A 25,412-nucleotide genomic window follows, 5' to 3' on the forward strand; every position below is an offset into this window, starting at 1 on the left:
GTTTAACACTAAGTAAACTTTTAAAAAAGAGACCTTTGAAAAAATAAAAGATAAAATCATCAATCATCATGGATATTTCAAGACCGAATGCCCTTAACTACTAATTTTGGTTTCTTATTAACCAAGCCTTTGCTCCACAGAAAAATCACAGATACACCAGAGAATGGGCCAGGCTCAGAGTCAGGCCAGAGGAACTGCTGGCCGATTGATTCATAGTCAATTTCAGCCCGATGGACGCAAAAGAAGGTTGGACGGGTTCTAGAAGTCAGTGGGTCTCAACAGTAACCCAATAGCCCTCTGACTCTGCCATGCTGTTCTCCTTCCTCTCTGTGTATATTATTTTTATAATCCTGGAGTTTACCAGTGCCACCTGGACAGTTGGTTCAGCTGCTCAAAGCCATCGAACTCGGACCCCAGCAAAGGACAACTTAACAAAAAATCAGGATATGTGGTGGGTGGGATTGACTTGGACACTGTGGGAGGAAGCGGGGCCGGGAGGGTCCATTCCCCAGAAGGAACCCTGTGGTCTCGGTTTGGTTTCAATTACCTTTAGGAACAGTTTTTCTTCTTTTGGCCTGCGTGAAGGTGGAGCTGCCCTGGCGACTGGCATTTCGTGTAATTGGTGCTGATGGTCACCAAACCCGCAGAGCTGCGCTCTGCACCCCGAGTGCTGCTGATGGAGGTGAAATTGAACAGCTCGGATGTGACCGCAGACCCCGCTGAAATGTGAGTGCCCCGGATCGGGCTGGGCCCGGCTCTAGTGGAATAGAGGCTCCACTGTGCTCCAGATGGGGACGAGATCCAAACCCAGGGCTCGGGGATGGAGGGGGAGGTGGCCGGAAGGATACTGCAGTTACTGAAACCAGAAACTTCTTAATGAGCAGAGTCGAGTCTGGCATTGCCCCCTGCAAGCAACTACCAGGGCTCCAGGCCCAGGTCATGGGTAAAGAGAAAGGAGGCCTGATGCAGGTCAGGGAGGCTTCCTGGAGGAGGTGGCACTGGGGGCAGACTCTTGAAGATGGAGGGACCTTCTATGACTAGTGCGGAAAGATTCCAGCCAGAGAAAGCAGGTGGGCAAAGGAGATGGGAACCTCTTGGGAATTGCTGGTTCCTCAGTGTGGTGTCTGCACGAGCAGGCAGGGAAGCTGGTGGGAGCCCCAGGGGCTGGGCTGGAGACGGAACCCTATCCTGTGCCAGGCAGTGGGGCCTTGGAAGGAATCTCTCAGGCAGGTGGCACGATCAGATATGCATGTTAGAAACTTCCGGAGGGTGGGTTGGAAAGGAGCAAAGCTGGGGGAGGGGGACCAGTTTGGAAGCCGTGATTCTAAACCAGGCAAGAGATAGCACAGGTGTGAGGCAGACAGCGTGGTGGCAGCAGGTGGCCAGGCAGAGACACATCGCGGACTTGGGACGAATTTAGGAAGATTCAGGACATGCCTTCTTTGGCCCCTCCAGGCCACCTGTTCATTCTGAAAACCCTAGCCCTGTTCATATACAAATCCCTTAGTAAACACATCCTCCTGGAACTCTTCTAACTCGAGGGGTCCATCCGTCCGTTTCCCATCGGGACCCCGGCTGAGACACAGACATCCCTCACTTCTCAGGAGTCTGGGGACACGTTGCAGGCATTTGCTGTGTCTGTAGACGTGTGCACCGGGCACCGTGCAGACTGTGGCCTAGCTGCGTCCTCACAGCCCAGGGCAGCCCCTGGGGGCCGTGGTGGGTATGCAGATCCCAGGGCCCCGACCCAGCCTCCGTGGATCAGAACTTCCAGGGAGGCCCCTGGAGTCTGAATTTCAACAAGGTTCTCGGCGGTCCCTGTAGAGACTGCAGCGTGGCCCCTCACACAGGCCAGGCGCCCTGCTCCGAGCTGCCGGCTTTCCTGCTCGGTGTCCTCTGCGGTTCCCGACTTGTGTCCCATCTGGCGGGCACAGAAAAGACATCAAGGACAGGGCTCCCTGCACTGGTCAGCGGCTGCACGAGTGGTCAGTGCCCAGGTTAAAGATTTGGAAAATCACCCTGAATTGTTAAGCAAGCAACTGTTGATTGTCCGTTTGTCTCTGTTTACAGTTTTCTGCTGTTTGCAGTGTGTCTCCAATCCCAGAAAATTGTAACAACAACATAATAATTTAAAAAATTAGGAATCTCTTATGCACCTAAGGACCTACAAGGCTCACACTATAACTTACAGCTGCTCACACGCTCTCTCACGCTGACATGTTAACAGTAGCAAATCTAAATTTATGAATATTGATATACATCATTTAAAGAGAGGCTGGGAGTGATTAGTCATTTTATGTGAAAGTCGAGGAGCCTTTCCTTAATAAGCACATTTGTGGCCCTGCAGCACGTTCGATGGTTTGTACAGGATTCCTTGTGTTCTGACACACGGCAAGGCTGTGTCCCTTCAGGGGACCCACCTGCCTGGGCGCCCCTATTCTGAACCCCCCACTGCCCATCCCTGGGGCTTTCCATCCATCCACAGTCTATGGGGCCCCCACCATGAATGTTTAGTCCCACACCTCCTCATTCCTCACCAATCCACACATTTTCCTTTCTCCCTGGTGTTGAGATGTTTAAAAAAAAAAAGACAGAACCAAACAAAGCGGGTCCTTTCTTTAGCATGCTTATCAACGATGCATTTAATAAACTGCAACAGGTAAATGTCACCACCATCGACCTAGACGCCGCTGCACAGAAAAAAAGCCCTCACTTGCTTTCCCTTTGGATTGGATTTCCAAAGGGGCCAAACATTTACAGAAATGACCCAAACTGTACAAATAAACCATAGGTCTGGTGGAGGAGGCAGTTTACATTCCTTGGGGTCAGACGAAGATGGGAGCCGCAGCCCCGGCCCTTTGAAAACCACTTTGCACCACATACGTGAGCTCTGAGCCCTGTCTGGCATCCCTCAATCCCATCCAAATGCTTCAGGAAAGTCAGTGTGATCCTATAAATCCATAAACCCCACCCACACTCCAGTCGGGCAGCTCTCGTCCCCTGGGACATCAGCCCAGCTTGTGTGCACCCCCAGCTGGGCATGGGGCCCGTCCTACCCTGCCTTCTGGTTCTGGGCCACCCTCGCGTGCCCTGAGCCCCTCCACAGCAGCTGGGCATCTTGTCTTGGGTATCCCACACCAGCCTCACTCATGGTTGGTCTCCACTTGTTTGCTAATCACTCCTACTTTACAGATGGGGAAGCTGAGGTTCTGGAAGGTCCCTGGGACTTGTGTGGGTAGAAGTGGGCCTATGTCCCCTGATTCTCAGAAGAGTGCCCATGCTGGTTACTAGGCTACTGTCTCTCAGCTCCAATGTACCCACCTGCTCTGGTTGGAATGTGTGTGAGGTGTGTGAGCCAGGGTGGGCCCCAGTCCATCCTTATAAGAAGACAGAAATCTGGACCCAGACACACAGAGAAGGAAGGCCACGTGAGGATGCAGGCAGAGGTTGCAGGGATGTGTCCACAAGACGAGGAACGCCTGGGGTCCCCAGGAGCTGGAAGAGGCAGGAGGGACCCTGCTCAGAACCTCTATTTGGAGCGCAGTGGCCCTGCTGACACCTTGACTACGGACTTCAGGCCTCCGGGAGGGGACAGGGTACCTCTCCGTGGTGTTGAGCTGCCGCTTTGCTACGGCTGCCCCCGGACACTCAGACGTGTCCCTCTGTCTTTGCACAGTGAGGTGGAGCTGGGCTCTGCCCTCCACACCTCTCCCAGCTGCTCCCTGTGGCTTCCGCACGTGAGGGTGCTAGAGGGAGCCTGCTACCAAGCCCAGGAAGGGGGAGGGGTGCCCCCCTGCCTCCTGACCTGCCAGCATCACAGCAGCAGAACCAGCCTCACCGCACCCCCAGAGCTCAGCTTTCTTCCTCGGGGGTCTGGGTCCCAGCTCCACAGGACCGCTCTTCCAAGCTCCCAAATTCCCACCAGCCCCACCTCCTCCTGTTGTCCCTGCAGCCCGACAGATGCTGGCTGTGTCCGTCTGCAATGTTCACTTTGGCCGAGTCTATTCATCCTTCCAAAACCTGGTTTAATGATTCTTTGTATTCAGTTCTCTCTGCTAAAGTAACTGGTGTGTTCAGGGGCTCCCGAGTTCAGTTTGGGGAAGACGAAAAGGTCTGGAGGCGGGTGGTGGTGATGGTTGCACAACAACGTGGGTGCGCTTAATACCACTGAATTGTAATCTGTGAGTGGTCACAATGGTAAAGTTTACGTTCTGTGTATTTTCTCTCTCTCTCTCCCACACAGTGACTGCCGTGGTTCCTTCTTTCCTGGTTGATCCACATCACGTCGATGGTGATGATGAGGTACACGTTACTAAAGATGACGGTGAGCTGTTACTTAGCGAGCCTTTTTTGGTTGCTGCTGTTTAGTTGCTAAGTTGTGTCCGACTCTTTGGGACCCGATGAACTGTAGCCCTCCAGGCTCCTCTGTCCAGGGGATTCTCCAGGCAAGCATACTGGAGTGGATTGTCACTTCCTCCTCCAGGGGATCTTCCCGACCCGGGGATCGGACCCATGTCTCTTACGTCTCATGCATTGGCAGGCGGGTTCTTTACCACTAGCACCACCAGGGAAGCCCCTACTGAGCATTTACCATGGGCTAACCTGTACTAAGTACTTGACCTTCCTAGTATTTTACAAAGTATTCATTGTCTCCATTTTAGAGACAGAGACTAAATTCACAGCGATTACGCTGCTTGTCAGCAGAGATGGCAGACGATGGAGGTGAGACTTGGTAAATGGATCCTTTCAACATTACAAGAGCCCGTCTTCTCTTTGGTAGTTTTCCTTGTTCTAAGGTCTACCTTATCTGGTATTAGTGTTAATATAGCTGCTCCTTCTTTGTAAATTAACATTTGCATAATATATCTTTTCTATCTTTTTATTTCCAACCTACCTACATTGACATATTTGGAGTGAGTTTCTTATAGACAGTATATAGTTCTGTGGGTTTTTTTTTTTTTTTAATCTACTCCCCATCTCTGTTTTAATTGTATTCAAACCGTCTATATTTAAAGTAATTAGGGGTCCACTACAGCTTAAGTCTGCCGTTTTATTGTTTAATTTTCTGTTTGTTGTTTGTTGAGTTCATTTCTCATTCCTCTGTTTCTCTTTTCTTGCCCAAGTCTCGTACATTTTTCTGATTCCTTTTTGATTTACCTGTAATGGTTTTGGGTATACGGCTATTATAGCTTCCTTGGGTCTGTCCTAAAAGTGATAACTTATAGATATAACTCATCAGAGTCCACAGATACCAGAGTTTTACCACTTTGCATGGAGTATATAATACTCACTTCCATTTAAGTCCTTGCAACCTCCTGACTTTTAGAATGTGACTGTCTTGGACTTCCCTGGTGGTCCAGTGGCTAAGACTCCATACTCCCAATGCAGAAGGCTTGGGTTCGATCCCTGGTCAGGGAGCTATAGGCCATAAGCTACAAGTAAGGGTTCACTGGCCACAACTAAAGATCCTGCATGCCGAAACAAAGACCTTGGATCCAGCATGCTGCAACCAAGACCCGGCACAGCCAGTATAAACAAATACATATTTATATAATAAATAAAGTAAAATATAACTGTCTTAGGTATTTCCTCTATGTACACAGGGCACCACCTCAGATGGTGTCATGGTTTTTGCTTCAATCATCCCCTTTTCTGGGTCTTCACATGTTTTGCTGTTCAGTCACTCAGTCGTGTCCCACTCTTTGAGACCCCATGGACTGCAGCACACCAGGCTCCCCTGTCCTTCACCGTCTCCCGGAGTTTGCTCAGATTCATGTCTGCTGAGTCAGTGATGCCATCCAACCATCTCATCCTCTGCCACCTCCTTCTCCTTTTGCCACCAATCTTTCCCGGCATCAGGGTCTTTTCTGATGAGTCTGCTCTTTGCTTGGTGTGATGTTCGGGGTTTTCAGTTGTAGGAGGGAGGCCCAGGAGGATGCTGCTCTCCATCTTGGCAGGAATCAGATTCGAACCCAAGGGAGACTTCGAACCCAAGTCCCCACCTCCACAGCCCCTGCTTTTTGCCTTGTTTGTTCCCGAGCTGTCTCCAGCATCCGGGCTGCAGGGACATTTCTCTGTCAGTGTCATAGGCTCAGCTCCAGTTGGGACTTGCGGCTGAAGTCACACTAGCCTCCCCGGTGCCCCCAGCCTCACGGGCTCACCAGGCGTGGTTTGACGCTGCTCTTCTGGGCGCACCCTCCACACCTGTTCTCAGCTGGAGGTTGACTCAAAGTGTGGGCTCTGACCACTTCCTCTGGGGGGCCCCGGGAGTCCTCTGACCCCGGGTTTCTTCAACTGACCCTCCATGTTCCTGCTCCACCATCAGTCCCTTCCCGAAGAGATGCTCAGAAGAGAGGCATTTTAATCCCCTGTTGGTTTAGGGCTTTGTGGGTGGCCCAAGGAGAATCCATGAGCTCACAATAAAGCTTCAATCTCTCCTGGTCTGATCTCCACTCTCTGGGGGCCAGGAGGACACAGGACAGATGCAATGAGCTGAAAGTCAAGGCTACTGCCAGGGTTGACCTGGCATTTGATGGTAAGTTATAGAGACAGACCCTCAAGGGCCAACACAGCTCTTTCTGCTCAACTTTTTATGCAAAAGCTGTGAGTTCTCCATAGAAGTTGAGTACTAGCTCAATCTATCGATCAATCGATGAGGACAAGCAAAAACAAAGAAGGCCCTCCGTGTCCCCACCTGTAATCTGGACATGATGCCAGCATCTAGGTCACGTGCGTGAATTAATGAGCATGGTGCCTGGCCAGTGGGTAAGGCTCACACAAAAATAGCAATTATTTTTATGAGTTTTCATTGTCTTTTCAGCCTCTTATTGCAGCCACTTTCCTTTTGGTCTTTCATCAATGCTATCACGGAACAGAATTTTTCAAATAACTGAGAATCCTTGTGGACAGGCTTTCGGTTCTAAATCCGCATTACTTCAAATTCATTTTTTTTTTCCGCGTTAAATTTGGGAAAAGGGGAGGCATTTGGAAAGTCCCCGAGAAGAGACCAGAAACTGGAAGATATAAAAGCCTGAGCCACCATGTGAGGAGGCGGCCGCCCTGTTTACACAGCGGACGTCTCTTCCAGTAACCGCGGCCCCCCAGTCGTCAACAGCAGAGGCCAAAGGAGCTAAAGTTGTAGAAATCTGGAAGCCAAGCCTTGCTTTTCTCCCAGTTAGTGTTTGCAACCAGGCTTAAGAGATTGGTGCCGCCGGGGAAATATTCTGACCCCGAGGGCATTTTCGGGCTTTGTCTGACAATGGGCCAGTGTGAGATGGAAGGGCAAAGCCTGGGCTTAATTGAGAAGGTGGGGGCGTTTGAAACTATGGGTCTCCTGATTATACGGTTTCCCTGGGGGACCCCCAGCCCCACAGTGGGGACACCCGGCTCAGCCCTTCAGTAACTACTCACAAAGACACATGCTTGCCTGCTCCTGCTCTCAGGACGGTCTTCCATCTGGACCGTCTCCGGGCGATCTCATGCTACTGCAGATTGCCATCAGGGATGGGTTCCACGGGCTTTCCTCTGAATGCTGACTGGAAGCTTTTTGAGCCTGGTGCCACTGTCCTCCTTTCACCTCGTCTCCAGGACCCACTGTTGAACCTTCCAACATTCTGGTCCCCCGATGACCTGACCCCCGCAGGGCTGACATCCTGTACCTAGTTAGTGGTGAAGTTCAAGTTGGGTTGTTTGTGTCTAACATGAGAGAAAAATAGACATTTAAGCTTTGGGTGTTTGCTATATAAGTTGAGCCTCCTTCCTAAATTATGCCAATGAGAGTGTGTGCCTTGCAATAAAGCAATAAAGACCCAGAGAGGGGATACTGTGAGTTGACTGAGACAGGCAGGGCAATAGACAGCATCACAGAATTGGCCTGGAATGGAAATAGCCACCACAGTTGCAGGTCCCAAAGGAGGGGGGCCATTTTGGGGGAGACCCACGTGGACATCAACAGCAAGGGCCAGTGGGCCTCCCTCCAGCATTGGCATGAGGTGAGCCCCCTCACCCCATGGCTCTTGGAAACTGCCCTGGGAGACCCTGGCATTGATAGATTCCCTGAACAGAGGCTCAAATGTGGGGTTAGAGTGAGTCATGAAGAAAGAAAGACCTGTTTAGGGACTTCCCCTGGTGGTCCAGTGGTTAAGAATCGGTTTTGCAAAGCAGGGGATGCTGGTTCGACCCCTGGTAGAGGAAATAAGTTCCCATATGCTGCAGAGCAACTAAACCTGCGTGCTGCAATAACAGCCTCTGTGCCATAACTAGAGAGAGTCCGTGCACCACAGAGAGAGAGAGCCGCCTGACGTAACAAAGGTCCTGCGTGCTGCAACTAAGACCTGGAAGCCGAAATAAATAAATCATAAGCATGTGTTCTTTTTAAAGATCTATATAGTTTGCACTAAGAAGGCAGGCGAGAACACCCTCCCCCCACCCTCCCTCCACACTCAGAGCTGCACCTCCCTGCAAGAGGGGTCCCTTGTCCTCGCCCCCTCCAGCTCCCTCTTCCATAGCTCCTCCTGCACCCTCAGATCTCAGAGCTGCAAAACTTCACATCCAAGGGACCTACACGTTACAAATGAAGAACCCGAGGACAGGAGAGTCTGGAGCTGGAAAACTGGTCAGAGCCCCTAGACTCCCCCCAGAGCCATCGCTGCTCCGTCATACACTTCCACAGCTCCACGAAGACACAGCGATGTTTACACATGGGGCCGAACCTGATCGAACGCCACCAGCTGAATCTGGTGGGAAGCAGGGCTTCCTCTGCAAAGTGGATGAATCACTTTCAGATAACTGCTGAATTAGGGTGCCTGGAAGAGGGCTTTATCCACCCAAAGATGTGATTGTCTTATACAACTAGAGATGGCTGGGCCGGAGTAGGCAATACAGCAATGCTCAGTTACTTTGCTAACGCACGATGCATTGTATGCCCAAGTTATTTCTACACAGACAAAATAGGAATGCAATTCAGCAATTACGTAAGGAATACCAGAATGAGGGATCTCCTTGGACATAGGAAGGGAGAAGAAGGCACAACAACTACTCTCTTCCTGGATACCAGTAAACTTAAGTTCAAATTACCCAGATGTTTGCATCTCTATGTATGTGTGTATCCTTCCATCATCTATCTGTTTATCCATCTATCTATCCATCCATCCATCCAACCATCAACTCTACATCCATCCAACTATCATCTCTCTCCATCCATCCATCATCTGTCTCTCTCCATCCATCCAGCTATCACCTCTCTCTCCATCCATCTACATATACCAGGTGGGATTCCCCCATATTCTGTCTTGCTAAGAAAATCTCAGCTTTGCTTAAATAGTCATTCCTTGGGAGGTGACTGGAGGCCCAAAGCCAGCGGGAATATTCCCCTGCTGTGGGATCATGGGAAAGCGTCGTGGTCAAAACCAGGGAGCTGAATCCCATGGGCTCAATCCAGTCTGGTGACCCTGGGCAAACAGCCTTCCAAGGACTTCTGGAACCTTCTCCTGGAACCTCAGCTCAACAGAGCTCCTAGGAATGTGTATTCTCTGGTTTATTTTGAGCAATAGTATTTTAATGCCAGAAAATTCCCATGTTTCCTTTAATGCCTGGCATTTGAGTTGGCTGGATGAAAAATAGGATTTGATTTTCTTTGGTGTCATTTCCTTGTAGTAGAGCACTGTTACAAGGAACTACAAGAGGTCAGGTTTCCACAGAACATACTTTTTGAAAGGGGGACTCTATCTAGGGCCCCTCAACTTGAACCCCAAGACCCACAAAAGCTGTGAAGCTACCGCATCACTTATTTGCAAAGAGGCACTGGGGTCTCTTGAATGCTGAATATGATAGCGAGGACAAAGAAAGAAATGGTGGCAAACACTCGGTGCTAACTGTGTGCTAGAGATGGCTCTAAGCCCGCACATGCTAACCACCTCAGTCCCCACACGATCCCGTGAGGTGGGTGTGATGGTTGGTCTCACCTTACAGATGAGGAAAATGAAGCCCAGAAAGGCTGAGTCACTTGCCCAAGGTCACACAGTGGTAACGGGCAGAGCTGGGATTCACACGCTGGCTGGGACTGACTTCAGAAGGAAGTCTAGGGACTTCCCTGGTTGTCCAGTGGTTAAGAATCTGCCTTGCAAAGCAGGGGACATGGGTTCAATCCCTGGTTGGGGAGCTAAGACATACACGTACTGTGGAGCAACCAAGCAGGAGTGCCGCGGCCACCGAGCCTGTGAGCCCCGGCTGAGGAGTCTGTGCGCCGAAGTGAAATATTCCGCAAGGTGTGACTAAGACCCGCTGCAGTCAAACAAATACATTAATTCAATAAATATGTAAAAAATAAGAAATAATTTTTTTTTTAAGAAAAAGGAAAGGAAGTATATCCAGACTTCAAAAACGGTGAAACCCAGGAGAGGCTGTTGAGGGTGTCACCCACAGAAATGACCCCGAACCCCATTTAGAAGCACTACAAGTGACTCCTCCCGCCCTGGAGAGAATGATGCCCTCAGCCTTGGCAGCTCCTCCCGGGGTCGGGATCTGACGGGGAACAGGGTTCTGGGTCTCCATCTGGGTCTCCAGAGGTGCCAGGAGAAGATGCCCCCAGGTGCCAGGAGAGTGGTGATGCTGGGCCCTCAGAGCTGGCCTGGTCCCCATGTCCACAATAGAAGCAAAATGTCAGGGGTGGCCCTGAGTTTCCAGGTACCAGAAAGAAACAAGTTGGGGCGATGGAGGAGGTTGGCACATTGCCAGGAAGAGCAAGAGGCCTGAGCTCCCTGGGGCCAACAGACGGGTGGAGGTGGGCTCTAGGGGCGGCCAGGGAACTGTGAGGAGCGTGGGTCCGTCCTCGTTAAGGTGCAGACTCTCTCTGACTGGGAAGAACTGCTGTGGAAAGTTCCAGAATTGGAGGCAGGCTCTATCCTTCTAGGGGGGGACCCCTACCCTGTGACTAAGGGGCCTTGGAGCCGGATCTGACTCTATCTACCCTGACCACCCGTGAGCCTCAGGGCCCATGTCTGACCTTGGTGTCCTCATCTCTGGAATGGGAGTAAAAGAACCCCAACCCGATGGGGTATCGGGACGGTTCCACAAGGTAGGAGCCCAGGCGCATGGCAACAGCATCCCCAGAATGCGCTGCCCCGGCATTCTCAGCGTTTTCTAGAAGGAAGTTATGGTTTCACATGTACACACACACAGACACACACACACACGATTTCCAGAGGGGAAATTGTTAATATTTCATGAGGTTGTGGTTAGGCCAAGAACTGAATTCGCAGCCAAGGAAATCAAATTTAAAAACCCCAGGGGGAGCTGATGGAGAGGCACTGACAAGCCTCTTCAATACCTTTTCCGAGACTCCTGTGACACCCGGACGCTCGGCTTTAAAGGCTTTTCATCAGGATCTGAGCCTCTGCCCGCAGCAGGGGCATAGCAGGGATGTCACCCCGCCCCTCTGTCGACTGGACTCATCTGAGAACAACCAGAAATGCCCAGGAGTGGGGCATCTTTCTCAACAGACTTTTTTTTTTTAACATCTAAGGATATATTCTGTACAGTGTTACAGGATACTGTCATACACGTTGAAGAACACAAGTGTCTTCAGCGGTGTATCTTGCTGTTCAAAACTTTTTTGTGGACCTCCTTGGTGGTCCACTGGTTAGGAATCCACCTGGCAATGCAGAGGAAGTGGGTTCGATCCCTGGTCCAGGAAGATTCCACATGCTGCAGGGCAACTAAGCCCACCTGCCACAACTACTGAGCCCCTACACCCTAGAGCCTGTGCTCCGCAACAAGAGGAGCCTCCGCGGTGAGAAGCCTGTGCGCCACAACCAGAACATAGCCCCCACTCGCCCCAACTAGGGAAAGTCTGAGTGCAACAAAGACCCAGCACAGCCAGTGGCTCAGACGTTAGAGACTCTGCCTGAAGTGCAGGAGACCCAGGTTTGATCCCTGGGCTGGGAAGATCCCCTGGAGGAAGACGTGGCAACCCATTCCAGTATTCTTGCTGGGAAAATCCCAGGGACAGAGGAGCCAGGTGGGCTACAGTCCATTAGGTCGCAAACAGTTGGACGTGACTCAGTGACTAACGCTTTCACTTTTTTCCAATTTTTTTTTTTAAACAAATCTTTTTGTCAAAAACTATGGATTGACTCTTGATCACCCCTCTTGATAACCCCTCTTGGAAGGAGTGGCCTGGGGGAGGGAAGGCGGGTCAAAATGGGAAGGAGGGAAGGAGGAACTACATGGGAAGGGAGAATCCTTTGAGGCAAGGGGCAGCTGTTTGCTCTCCCGTGATTTTTGGCTTGTCTCTTCTGCCCTTTGTTTCCCCCTTTGTCTTTGAACAGCCTCACGGCTAATCAAAATCCACTGGTGGGAGAAACACCTCTTGCTCACCAATGGATTACACCCACTTTACAGGTGAAGAAACTGAGGTCCGGAAAGGGCAAGCCACCTCGCCCAGGATGACGCAGCTCGTTAGAGGCTGCGTCACTTACACATGTCCATGCATGGCTGGCAGAGCTGGCCCTCTCCCAGACTCAGGGGCCAAGACCAAACAGCCAGAATGAAGCCTGCCCTGAAACTGATGCCACACAGCCCCGACCCTACCCATCCCCAAATCCTGCGGACCTCGAAGACGCAGATGAAGTTGTCCCAATGGGGAAAAAACAAACAAACAAACCCCAGACATCTACTTGAAATGATCCGGTGCTTAAATCTGGGTTTCATGAAACGGCGTGCCTGTCAGACCAGCTGAGAGCAAGGGCTGTGTCTGCTCTCACACCTTCCCAGGGCTGGAGGAGGTAATTGCTGGGTCTCCCAGGGTGTAAGAGTAAACAGGGGGCGTCTTCTTTGCAAAGTACCTCACTTAATTACACCAATAAGAACTTGAAAGCAAGCCTTGCCACAGAAAGTCAGTAATGCTGACTTAATCTAAATACAGAAACAAGACGGTCTTTAGCAGCTCACTCTAATGATTTAACTAAGCCCACCAACATCCTTGTAATGTGCTCCATAAGGCTGCGGTGGTAATGAGTTACCTAACGCATTTTAAAATGTAGGAATTCAAGTGTTAACCAGGATATGGCAGATTTTATATAACTTCACATGGTTCTTACTACCCGTTCCCAGAAAGAGGAAAGCTGGTGCAAGGATTTCTATTTATTATTTTCCTATTTATTATTGTTGTTGAGAGGTAAGCAAAAGTTATTGTGTAGGAACGTCCAAGAAAATAGCTTAAAATGGTGTCTCAGTTGAGAGAGCCATCTTTTGTCTTCCTCCTCCCATCACCGCCAGTTTCCTTCTTGGAATATGGATGCAACGAATGGAGCATCAGCAGCCTTTTTGGATCACGAGATCTCAGAAAAAGAAGCTTGCAAGGTGGATAAAAATGAATTTTGAAGAATTTCAAGGTGCTAATAGACAGGACCCCTATCTTTTGACCTTTTTAAAAAATGATAAAAGCAATAATATTTCAAAAACCAACTACTGAAGCTTAAATCTTAACTCTGTTGCCTCTTACTCTGGTTGCCACTAACCATACGCAAGTCATTTTAAATTCTCCTTTGTCTCAGTTTCCTTGTCTAAAATACGAAGATAATAAAATTATTGACCTCATAGCATTGTTATGAAGGTTAAACATGGGTGCCTGTATATAAATAATAGTAAGAGCAACATGCCAACGTGTTTAAAAAAACACAGTAGCCGCCAGCAGTGGTGACTTACAGAGACCATCAAACAGTTCCTGTTCCACAAATGGACTCTAGTGCTTTCTTGGTTATTCCTTTTTCCCTGAGCCTGGCTTTCCATCCTTATGGCTGGTTATTGAGCTGGGCAATACAATAAATTCCCTTCCCCCAAGCTGACCACAAGCACAAGATCCCACCCAGCACAGCCCCCAGCCCTCAGCCCCTGCACATGTCCAGGGAGGCCAACACCAGGAAGATGAATCCTGACTCTGCCGGCATCAGGATGGTAGAGCCCACTGTCCACATGTCCTCTGACAGTGCCCAGACTCAGAGACTGGCTCAGGAATTTGCAGATGATTTAAACCGCTTCATCATGGCCCCCAGCCAGGGGGAGCAGGCCCACATCACCCCCCAGATGTGAGACAAACTGCTGCCTCTCACGCAGGGTCTCCTCCATCGGGACCCTCTCCAACCACCAGCTGAAGTTCCTTCTCACGAACCCCTGCCTTCAGCTCTGGGTGACAGTGGGGGCGGGGCCTCACCCTGCTAAGACCCAGACCCTCCAGGCCCAAGGATCTGGTGCCGGGCCATGTCCGGGGAGGATGAGCTGAGCCTCGTGGGGGGCGGCCCTGGTTGCGAAAGTCGCCGTGAGTCTGCAGGTCCTTCACTTTTGTTTACTTCTTGGGAGCGTCTTCCACGCATGGCTGGTCTGGGGAGGCCTTCGTGCCTGGAGGAAGCAGCCAGACTTCTTGGGGACTGTTTTCATTTGGGTTTCTTCCCAAGAGACGCAGAAACAGCATTCAAGTGAAGAAGTCTGTTTAGCTGACAGTCCCAGGAAGCATCAGTGGATGAGTTGGGGAGGGAAGGGGGTGGTGCAGAGGGCAGCCCGTGAAGGGTAGGTCACGGGGCCACTTGGCACCCATGGGCCACCCATGGGCCACTGCTCTGCTGGGAAAACTCTAGCAGCTGGTGTCGACTGGCTGTTACCCTAGAAGAGGGAAAGGAGTATTTACCATATCTATCAAAGACTGCTGGTGCCGTGTGTGTGTGTGTGTGTGTGTGTGTGTGTGTGTGTGCACGCGCACGCGCGTGTGTGGTGTGTGATTCTCACAGCAAAATCCAAAGAAGCTCCAGGCACAGAAATGTAAGGGCATGGCAGACCAGGCAGCTCTTGCCTGGTCCCCTTGGGACGCTGGCTCAGAGGAACTCGGCGGCCAGGTAAGATGTCCAACAGCACGGAGACCCCCTCAGCCTGGCGGAGTGCCTGGAGGGCAGCAAGCATGGGCTGGCAAGTATTAAACTGTGCCCTCTTGTAGGTTCCAGCAGACATCCAACTACAGTCAAAAGAGAGATCCCTAGTGAGACCCACCCAGCTGGGCACTTCCTGCATTCCTCACCCACACAGTCATGAGCAAAAGAATATGGCTGTTTTAGCCACTACACTTTGTTACATACCAAAATAATAACCAGAAGAGACAAAGTGGCTCAGATGGTAAAGAATCTGCCTGCAATGCAGGAGACCTGGGTTCCATCCCTGGTTCAAGACGATCACCTGGAGGAGGAAATGGCAACTCACTCTGGTATTCTTGACTGGAGAATCCCATGGACAGAGGAGCCTGGCAGGCTATGGTCCATGGGGTCACAAAGAGTGGGACGTGACTGAGTGACTTTCACATCACTTCAGGAATAACCAGAATAGAAGGAACATTCCCTTCGCACCATCACTCAGTATGTTCCTATGAAAAGGTATTGTGCTTGTGAGGCTATTCCGTTAGCCCAGGATGATGGCAACTAACCGTACCTCTAGGAAAAACTCAGCACTGGATTCTCACTTTTGACTTCTCCCAAGAGAAGGCTTGCTGCTCTTCCTCTGTATTTCAGACTTTGACTGCATTTGCTCTTCACGGGAACCTGGGACAGCTCCTTGTAATGCTGAGTGGTCCCAACCTCAGCCGATTCAGGCCAAGGGAAGGGTAATCCTGAAGAGCCTTCTGAGAAGTTGGATTCCCAGTCACACTGGCCATGAAAGGCCCACTGCTGGTACCCGGGAATCTCACAGAGGCTACCGTGCCACCCCCACTCAGGGAGGCCAGCCAGCGGGAACTCAGGTTCTGTGTCCCCATTAAGCTGCATAATACGGATGCCATCCTCTTGACATCTTTCTTGTGCTGGGTTCCTCCCAAGAACAAATGAAACGCACATCAGCTAATTTGTCATCCAGGTGTTGTTTAAAACCTGCTAGTCAGCTCCCGTCATGTCAGCAGAGTCAATGGCGGGTCCTTTCCCTGGGGCCTCCCTTTGAAGGGCTGGCTCACTGCTTCACAGGATTCCAAGGGCAAGGCTGCGAGGTCTTGGGTGCAGAAACTCTGGGGTACTGCAAGGTTCCCCCAGGGAGGTGGGGCTGGCCTGGGGACCTGGGTGCCCCAGTGGCTGCTGGTTTCACTGTTTCATGGATGTTGTCCAACTAGAACTCAGCCCAGAGGAGCCTGGTGGGGGTGGGAGAGCCAGCAGGAGAAACCTGGGTTCTGCAAGGAGGCTCCACATGGATGGAGATGCTCCGAGAGCCAGTGTGGTGGTGTCCTCCAGGTGGAGCCCCAGTCCCCACGTCTGTAAACGGGCGGGAGGAACAGTAATTCACAGGATTGCTTGAGATTGTGATAGGTTGGAAAACACAGGCTTCTGGGCACTGAAGGTGGATTTTACAAGCTGCAGCTCTCGTTTTTTTTTTTTCCTGCGAACCTGGTGTCCCTTGCTGACAGCTTCTGCCTCCAGGTTTCTTCAACTCAACAACCTTGAGGGAGCCGGGCCCTGACCTTGGGGTCCCTGCTCAGCTGCTTCCAGCCTCAGTTTCCTCACCTGCAACTTGGAGGTTTGGGTTTGCTTCCTGACCCGGGCTGATTGGGGTGATGTCAAAGGGGCCAGGGCTTGGTACTCGCACTCAGGAGGCAAGCGCTGAGCTTCTGAGCACTTGGCCTCCCTGGAGTTGCGGTGGGTCCCACTCCGGCTCCCTCCCGGCTTCCCTGGTCTCCCTTCTTTCTCCTCCATGGCTCTGCCTGCCGCTCCCCCACCCCCATCCCGGCTCCCCACCCCCACCTCTGCCGAGACACTTCGGGGCGGGGCGCACTCCTCTCTGAATGCGAGGCTCTTTGTGGATGTTGTCTGCACCCTCCTGGCCACTCTCCTCGCCCTTCTCCAAAGAGATCTCAGGTCTCCTCACTCCTTATTCTCCCCTCCAGCTCCCAGCCTGCTCCTCTCTGTCCCCGCTCACTCCCCATCTCCAAGTATCCCAGTAGCTCCCAGCTACCAAGCCGCACCCTCTCCCAGCACCCGCCTCCTCTCCCCAACAGTGCCTGTTTGGCCAGAGTCTGGGTCGGGGTTGGGCGGCAGGTGTGGGGAAAGTTGGGGCGCCAGGCTCCGTGTGCCCCCAGCGCGGAGACGCCTCTCCAGCACCTTCTGCTCTGCGGGGCAGGGGAGGGACCCACTGGATTTCGGAACCCAGCCATTGCTCATTCCCTTTGAAGTAGAGGAACGCAATAGCACCTTGATTCCATTTACAATCTTTACAATCTGACCGTGTAATATTAAAATTCTAATTAAAAGGAGGGAGGAGAAATTCCTAAGAAGAAAGAGTTTAAATGACAGATAAGCCCATTGTGTCCGGCACTGCCAGGGGACCAGTTGGAGGGTAGAGATGTGCACTGTTTGCAGTTCAGGTTGGAAAGAAAAGGCAGCCAGTGGCTTATTGAACGGAGCCTCTGAAGCCGAGCTTGCTCCCCGGGAAGGTCATTTTGGAATCTCCCACACTTCCCACACTTGGCTCTGGGAACCTCAGCGGGGAGGGGACAGCATCATGGCATTGCAGTGTTAATAGTGACCTGCAGACCCTGAGCCTTTTGGAGCAGGCTCTGTTATTAAAGCCCTCACTTACAGAATGCCCCCGGATTCAGAGCTCAGCTGGGGGTGCCAGAGCCAGGAGTGGCCAGATTCAAAGTCGAAGAAAACCGGAAACCAGGGCACAGACCCCTCCGTTCAATGCCATCAACCCTCGCCAGGCAGCCCCTGCCTTCCTCAGCTTCATTCCAATGCACTCACGTTCGGAGGACACCACAGCTGGCAAGAGCTACACATGTGAGAAAGGCTAGTTCTCTGCAGAAGGAATAGAAATGCCCCATTTTTGTAAAGAAATCGTGGGTGGATGCAGAGCCTCCATTCTAAGTCGATGGTGCTTGAAAATGGGGCAACAAACATTCCCTGTTTTTGTAATAAGGGGACAAAAGAGCAATATTGCAAATATTTTTTTTCCCAAGTAAAATAAACCAGATGGGCTTCTGGGGGGGGGTGGGGGTGGGAGGGAATTATGTGCAACCGGGGAGACTTGCAGCCTTCCGCTGCCAGGATCTGGCGTGGTACCTGCCTCAGGAGGGGTAGAGGACGGGAGGAGTTCCTTCGAGAGCCTTTAGAACACTGCCCGCCTCCCTCGGAGCCAGCGTTAATACTAGTGGCGTTACAACAGTCACGCGTGTCAGCATGGTGTGTGAACTACTGAAATTCGATTTCTCTGCCTTGGCTTGCAGACCGTGCTGGGTCTGCTCCTTCCCTGGGCAGTGCAGTAGCTTTGGCGGGAACGGTGCTTGCTCCCGTGGAACTTGGCAACTGCCCCTTCCCCATGCCTGGGACTTCAAGAATCCAGTTTGGAAGGAGGGGGTGGGGATGGCCTCCGAAGTGTCATTGCTGTTCCCCCAGTGAAACGGGCAGAGCCACAAAAGGGCAGATGCAAGCCTGGGCTCTCTTCTCCTTCCTCCCCACTCCCGGGCGGCATCCGTGCAGGACTGCAGGAGTTTTAGGATAAAGAGCCACGTTCACGAAAGGGCAAAGATGTATGTCAACTCCGCCAAAATATCTCTGCCTTGAAGCCTCCCCCAAGCCTGCAGAGCCCCCAAAGTGCCTCTGTGCACCCCACCTGCTCCCCACTGGAAGCTATGCTTTACAGGGAGGCAGGCGTTCTGACCCTCAGGAGTGAGGCCAGGCAGCCCTGGAGAGAGCTGAGGTTTAGACAAGTTTTCCCCTCTCTGGCCATGAAAAATTATATTGCAGAAAAATACTGAAAGCCGAAGAAGATCTTCAAGCAATCAGAGAAGGAAAGAAAGCTGCAGAAACAGCACATGCACAATTCCATCCTGTTTTCCTGATGACGAGAGAAAATAAATAACTGGTAACAATAGCTGATGTTGCCTGGGTGCCAGCTGGACACCAGGGACTGCTCTGCACTGGGCGGATGTGTGTGCAACTTACAGACCGAAATCCCTAAATGTGAAAAGTGAGTCTCTCTAGGTGGTGGCATCTTTGTGTGTTTTTTAAATCCCTTTTGTGTCATTGTGTATTTTCCAGATATCCTATGAAAAATACATGCTACGTTTGTAAACCATTTCTCTAAACTCTTCCTTAAGAAAAGTGAAAAGCCGGTTTAAGCAGCCTTTTACATGGAGGTGCTGGTAAGAGGCGGGCTTCCTCCCTCCTCAGGACTAGCTGGGGTCCCCTCAGTTCTGTTATCTCCAGGGGACTGGACTGGATTGGTTTCAGGGTTCCCTGGAGTAGCTTAGCAGGCTTCCCCTGCAATGCAGGAGACTCGGGTTTGATCCCTGAGTCAGGAAGGTCCCCTGGAGGAGGGCATGGCAACCACTCCAGTATTCTTGCCTGGGAAGTCCCGTGGACCAGAGGAGCCTGGTGGGCTACAGTCCATGGGAACTCAAAGACATGACTGAAGTGACTGATTATGCATGCACTGGCTAGCTTAGTGGAGGCCTCTGCAGATACTAGATGATCAGTGAACGATATTAAACAACGCTTTTTCAAAAGGGTGTTTCAGTTAGCCTCCCCACGCACATCAAAGTCCGACAAAAACTCCTCTGAACCCTCAGGACCAGCGGCTACCCCTCCCAACTCTGAGAAGGCTTTGCCTCTCAGCACAGTATCTGTTCAATGAGGATAAGGAAGATGAGGGCAGACAGGACATGGACATCCTCTGGAAGCAGGTCCTGAGCCAAACGCAATGCAAACCCCAGCCGTCTGATCAGAACCTTCTGGAAGGAGAGCTAGCGTGAGGGGGCCAGGAAGCTCTAGCCAGGCAGCCAGGGTGGGATGGAGCGTGTTTCCAGCCCACCCTTCCTTGTCACAACCTGCTTCCTCCTCTGTCTGTCCTAATGGTAGACAAATTCAGCTCCAGAAATGCCCAATTCCACCAAATAATTACACTGTTGTTGTTTTACTAAATTGGTCAGTCAGTTTAATTAAAGCCGACAGGCTAATAGCCCCTCGTGGCCAGGACTACCGCCAGCCTGCCTAGGACCTAAGCCTGTATCTCAGCAAAACAGAACTCCACCTGGGGGGCGGGCAAGCCTTTGTTTAAGAATGTTAGCGTTTCATGTTTTTTTAAAGACAAAACTATTTGGTCAACAACAAAATCAATTTATAAATGACCCTTCCCATGTATTTATAAACTCTCCCTTCTTCAGATTCTGAGGGTCTGAGTTTGGGAAACATCTTATTAAAAAGCAAAATCACACATTGAGTGCAAAGAGGAAGGTGATTTGTCACCAGGGTTATGAGCACACATGGCGAGGTGTGCACGTCACATGAAATCCATAACTCTTCTCCAAAAACACTGTTCTAGGAGTTCAATACAAGTTTCAGATGGAATCACCACTGTGCCTGGAATGACAAGACCCTGTATTGATAGCAATGTGATGCCAGGGAGTTTTAAGTGGAGACTTCTTGTGAAGTCTCCAGACAGGCATTGGAGGTCTGGAGGGGAAAGGACTGAACAAGCAGAATTACGAAGCACCTTCTGTGTGCAGCCTCTTGGATGCTCATGGTACTCAAACCTAAGCCTAGTTCATCCCTCTGTCCATCTGCTCCACCCAGAAGCCAAGGAACCCAGGCAGATCAACACTATGTAACAGAGAGATTCGGGGTTCTGATGACTGGTATTAATGATTACATTTCAAGGTCAACCTGCAATGAAGGCTGAGCATCTGCCTGCAATGAAGGAGACCTGGGTTCGATCCCTGGGTTGGGGACATCCCTGGAGAAGGGAATGGCTACCCACTCCAGTATTCCTGCCTAGAGAATCCCATGAATGGAGGAGCCCGGTGGGCTACAGTCTATGGGGTTGCACAGAGTCGGACACGACTGACCAACTAACACTTTTCGAGGTCAAGAGTGTAACAGAAAAGATTTGGCCCCTGGAAGCGAGGTCTGTATCCTGGTTCCACCACCACTGACCTTGGACAAGACACATCAGCCAGGACTAGAGGGTTCTTGGTAGCTGTTTTTTTTTTTTTTTTTGCAACCCCTTCAATTTTGTGCCCAAGGCCAGGATCTCATTTCCCTCACCCCTGCCCCATAAATAATCATAGTCACCCCTCTGGACGGCAGTGTTCCCAGAAACCCGGGTGTGAGAGGCCTTGCCAGCAGGCCCCCCCCACACAGGGCACAGGCTCACACACTGACCAGCGCCGCGTCTCAGAGGCCCCTGCCCTTGGATCCAAACAGCTTAACTGGGGAGACAGGGACACGGTGGGAAGGGTGAAACCTCGGGATGGGAAGGCGTCCCAGGGGTGTCCGTGTGAATTACAGGGACGGAGCACTGGAGGGCTCAGCGAGGGGCCAAGACTGCCTGGGCCTCGGAAACTCCCCAGAGGTGGAGAGAGAAGGCAGGGATCTGAGAAAACTCTGACAAAATGGTCCACTTAAACAAATCTCCGTGTGCTGCCATTTACGCTGTGAAGGCGAGATGCAGGACTGACTGACAAGGTTCTCAGGAGGATTCTGGAAAACTGACAGCCCTCTTTTCAAGGCGTGTGTCTCTTTCCGCTCTGGCTGACACACTCAGACACACAGCCACACACGGGCACTCACCAGCCGGCACCTCCGTGGCCTCACTGCACCCCCAGAACAACCACCACCCCTTACCCCCTGCCTCAGAACCTGCCCCTGCTTGTTGGGTTGCGTGGCTGGCCTGCACTTGCCTGTTTCTTAAGTGGGCTTGCTGGCTGTCCTTGGGCAGCTCTTTCTAACCGTGGGTCATCTCTGCCTAACCGTGGGTCATCTCTGCTTGCTCTCACCCACATCTCTGCTTGCTCCTCACCCACATCTGCAAAGGTGCAGAATCAGGTGCATCTGCAGGACTCTGGGGTCTCAACGGTGGTGTTGGGGAACCCTGAACTCCTCCAGAGAATTCTTAAATCCTTCCTCAATCCCTCCCACCTGAGACCAAGCCCCTAAATCCAATCAATTAACGACCCCAGAAAGTCAATCCTTTTGAATGAAAACTAGATGCTAGCGCCTAATCACCCAGCCTTAGAGGGGGCTGGTTAAAACCACTCACGGCAGGTCTGCAGGGAACCCCCAGGCAGACGAAAACTATCACGGAGTATCGTATGTGTTGACATGAAAATATGTCCCTGATGTGTGTTGTTAGGTTTAAAAAAAAAAAAAAAAAAATCAGGCTCCAAACTGAACTGAAAAAAATAAAAGTTCAGGTTCCAATGTGATTCCACTAGCTTTTAAAAGGGTGTGTTATGGGAGTGTTTATATAGAGAGGTCTCAGGGTTGGGAGACACCAAATGTTGCCTTTAGTCACTCAGGGTGAGATATTGGGAGGAGGCATCCTTTTAAACATCTCTTTTGTGTTTCTGTGTTGATTAGGTTTTCTACACGAGTATGAGTTTTTTCCATAATAATAGTAATTTAAAAGCAGCAAAGCTGTTTTCATTTATCACTTTTGCTCACTTACAAGATGCCTGATTTTCTAGGTGAATCCGTAGAGAGAGAAAGCAGGCTGTGGGTGCCCAGGGCTTGGGGGAGGAGGGACGGGGAGAAACTGCTGAACGGGTCTGGGGGGTTTCCTTTGGAGGGATGAAATATTTTGAAACTAGACAGAGGTGGTGATTGTATGATATTGTAAATGTACTAAATGCTACTGAGTCACCCACTGTAAAGCGGTGAATTTCTGTTACGTGGATTTGGGAGTGGGGTGGGAAAAATGCTCTTTTGTAAAATAAACCACCTAATGAAGTTATCTGTTTATCTCCAGGTTGTATATTTAATAATTTCCTTGATGTGGGTAAGGTAATGTAGGTCAGAAGGCGGGTTTGTCCTGAGGCAGGGGGCCTGCTTTTGTCTAAATCACAGGAAGGGGCCGTGAGTGAGTGGACTGAGCTAAGTCATCACCAAGATTCCTTTCAGTTCAAAAAAATAGAGTTTTCTGAAGAATGGAACCTCTCTACACCCGACATTGAGTCGTTTTCTTATAGACTGTGCAGGTCTTAACACAAAAGTTCTAGCCTGACATCCACTCGTCCATGCAAACCAGGCCTTCTAGAACCTTCTCTCTCTTCCTCTCTCTCTCTCTTCTCCCTCCTTTTTATATAATATTGAGCTGGTTTATAGGAAATACATAATAAAAAGGAGTAAATCACCACGTGAAAATATGAAATGGGGAAAAATATCAGTTAAAACTGAATACTGAGATCCTACGAGTGGACTCGTCAGAACACACCGCGAAGGGATGGAGCCCTGCGTGGGCAGATTGTAAACTCAATCCGTGTTCAGGTGGCATGCTAACCCCCAGAGCACATGCCCTTGTCCCCCTTCCTGCCCCGGGGAGGTTCAGCAGGGGCTGAAATCCCAGCATGCGATGGATGGACAGACCCCAGGGGCAGACCCTGCCCACGCTCGTCCAGCCTCCGAGGCGACCAGCCTTGCTTCCCCCACGTTCGCCGACCCACAGCGCCGCACGTCCACACCCGCCATCTTCTGATGTCACCGGTGAGGAACACAGAGCAGGCTTCGGCCACACTCGGCGGGGCTGACTCATTACCATCTCAGCAAATGCGCCAGGGGGTGGGGTGGGGAGGGGTCCCCGGCCTGCACCGGGCAACTGGGGGTGAAAGGGCCCATTGGCGGTGGTCCTGATTTCCTGGGATCCCCAGGAACAGCCTACCCCCCAGAGAGCCTCCGGAGCACTTTCTCTTTCTTCCCAATTCCCCGCTCCGTCCCCATCTCTCTCCGGCCCTCTCCCCCTCCCGCTCCCCCTGAGGAGGTCCAGCTGGAGAGAGACAGCTCTGAGTTCAGTTGGTGCAGACAGGACTAAAGTAAACAGACTGGTCACCGGGCAGGCAGTTAGCAGCCTTTGGACAGATGATCAGCGTTGGGCTGGTGGCGGACCACACACACGAAGCCCCCTCGGACCACACAGGCGTCAGCTGCCCGGCCTGCCTCCCCACACGCACGCACGCAGGCCCGGCCTCTGCTCACCGCAGGTCCTCTGCGCCCCGGGAGGCTGGAGAAGCGTCTAGACACCCGCGGGTGGGGGGGCGACCCTCTGACAGGCCTCAGTGTCCCTGCCTGCGAGCTGGGGCGTTAATAGCCACCGGTGTGCAGGGTGCGTGTGGACACTGCCGCCCGGGGCCCATCACTCGGCCCTGGGACCCCTGGGACCCTCAGAGCCCCTCAGGCCGCGGCCTGCACCCTCTGGAGGTGTTGCACACTGGCCCAGGGCTGGCCACACCTTTTCTGCCCAGAGACGGCCCAGGAGGCTGCGTCCAGAAGGCCTCACCAAGAGGAGGAGGCCCCGGGTCCCGCCAAGCCGATCTCCCGGCCTGAGGCCCAAGACGTGCGGGAGCCGGGGACAGTTCGGTGTCTGCCTCCTCACCACTCACCCCCTCCCTTCATCACCACCCACCCCGCCGCAGCCCAGCCCCGGGTCCCTGGACGCCTCCCTAACGAGGTGTCGGTGCCCTGGAAGGGGCCCACCTCCTGACTCACCCAGCTTATCACATAGAGATGCTGCCCCCGGTCGAAGGGTGGTGATGAAGGGGGTGCAGGCTGGTCTCCGTCCTGGTGACACCCCAGGCCCCGCTCCGGGGTGGGGTGTGTGGCCTCGGGCCGCCCCGGCCCCACCTGCACGCGGCGGCGCTGAGCAAGGCCATCTGTCTTCATTACGCAGGTTTATTTGGGGAGGTGAGCGGGGGGTGGGGGGGGCTATCCTGGTGGAGAGGACGCTTGATCTATCGGCAGGCATGCTTTGAAGCCCCCCATCCAGGCTGCGGTTCTTCAGAGCACGGGGGATGGTGGTCCCCCCCCCCCCAGTATAATCAGGGGGGTTTGGTCCTGGGGCTCAGGCAGCCCTCCTGGGAGAATCAGGTGTGAGCCGAGCCTTTGAACTTCACACTGCTGCCTGCTCCGTCTCCTTCCACCAGCCAGTCCATTTTTATTGAGCACCTACTAAGCGGTCACTGGCCCAGGCTCTGTGGAGGCGATGACTCCAAGGACAGAGGCCTCGACCTGAAGGAGAAGCAGAGAAGAAACAGGTGTACATAAGACTCTCAGAGAATGAGGAGAAGACCCCAGATAACCAGACAGGATGGCGGGGTGGAGAGCCAGAGGTCAGAGCAGCTCTGGCCGGGGCTCCAAACTCCGACACTTATTGGGAAAGCCATCCAGACATTCTGTCCACCTGCCTGGTGTACCAGTCCTCAGTCTCCCCACCTGGAAAATGGGCCTACAGTTGCTTTCAGGGTTGAATGAGGTCACTCACTCAGGCCCAGCCCCAGTGAGATCCGTTCCCGCAGGAGACACGCCTTATTTAATCCGCGGGTGGAGAAAAACGGATGCCAAAGACACTCTGCCGTCCCTGGCAGGAAGGGGAGGCTGGGTCTCCTTCCTTGAGGTTCCTCCTACCAC

The 25,412-nt window shown here is 52.0% G+C and overlaps 1 protein-coding gene across 1 annotated transcript in view; it reads right to left on the reverse strand.

Moving 5' to 3' along the window:
- LOC133052538 (uncharacterized) overlaps nucleotides 1-25,412 on the reverse strand; it is a 248,051-nt gene that overhangs the window by 221,473 nt on the left and 1,166 nt on the right. The window contains exon 2 of the mRNA XM_061137495.1: nucleotides 24,495-25,013. Within this exon, the coding sequence (XP_060993478.1) occupies nucleotides 24,495-24,668 (174 nt within the window). The 5' untranslated portion in view covers nucleotides 24,669-25,013. The remainder of the gene's footprint in view (nucleotides 1-24,494; nucleotides 25,014-25,412) is intronic.

The sequence above is a fragment of the Dama dama genome, chromosome 4, assembly GCF_033118175.1.
Source record: "Dama dama isolate Ldn47 chromosome 4, ASM3311817v1, whole genome shotgun sequence".
NCBI classification, from domain to species: domain Eukaryota; kingdom Metazoa; phylum Chordata; class Mammalia; order Artiodactyla; family Cervidae; genus Dama; species Dama dama.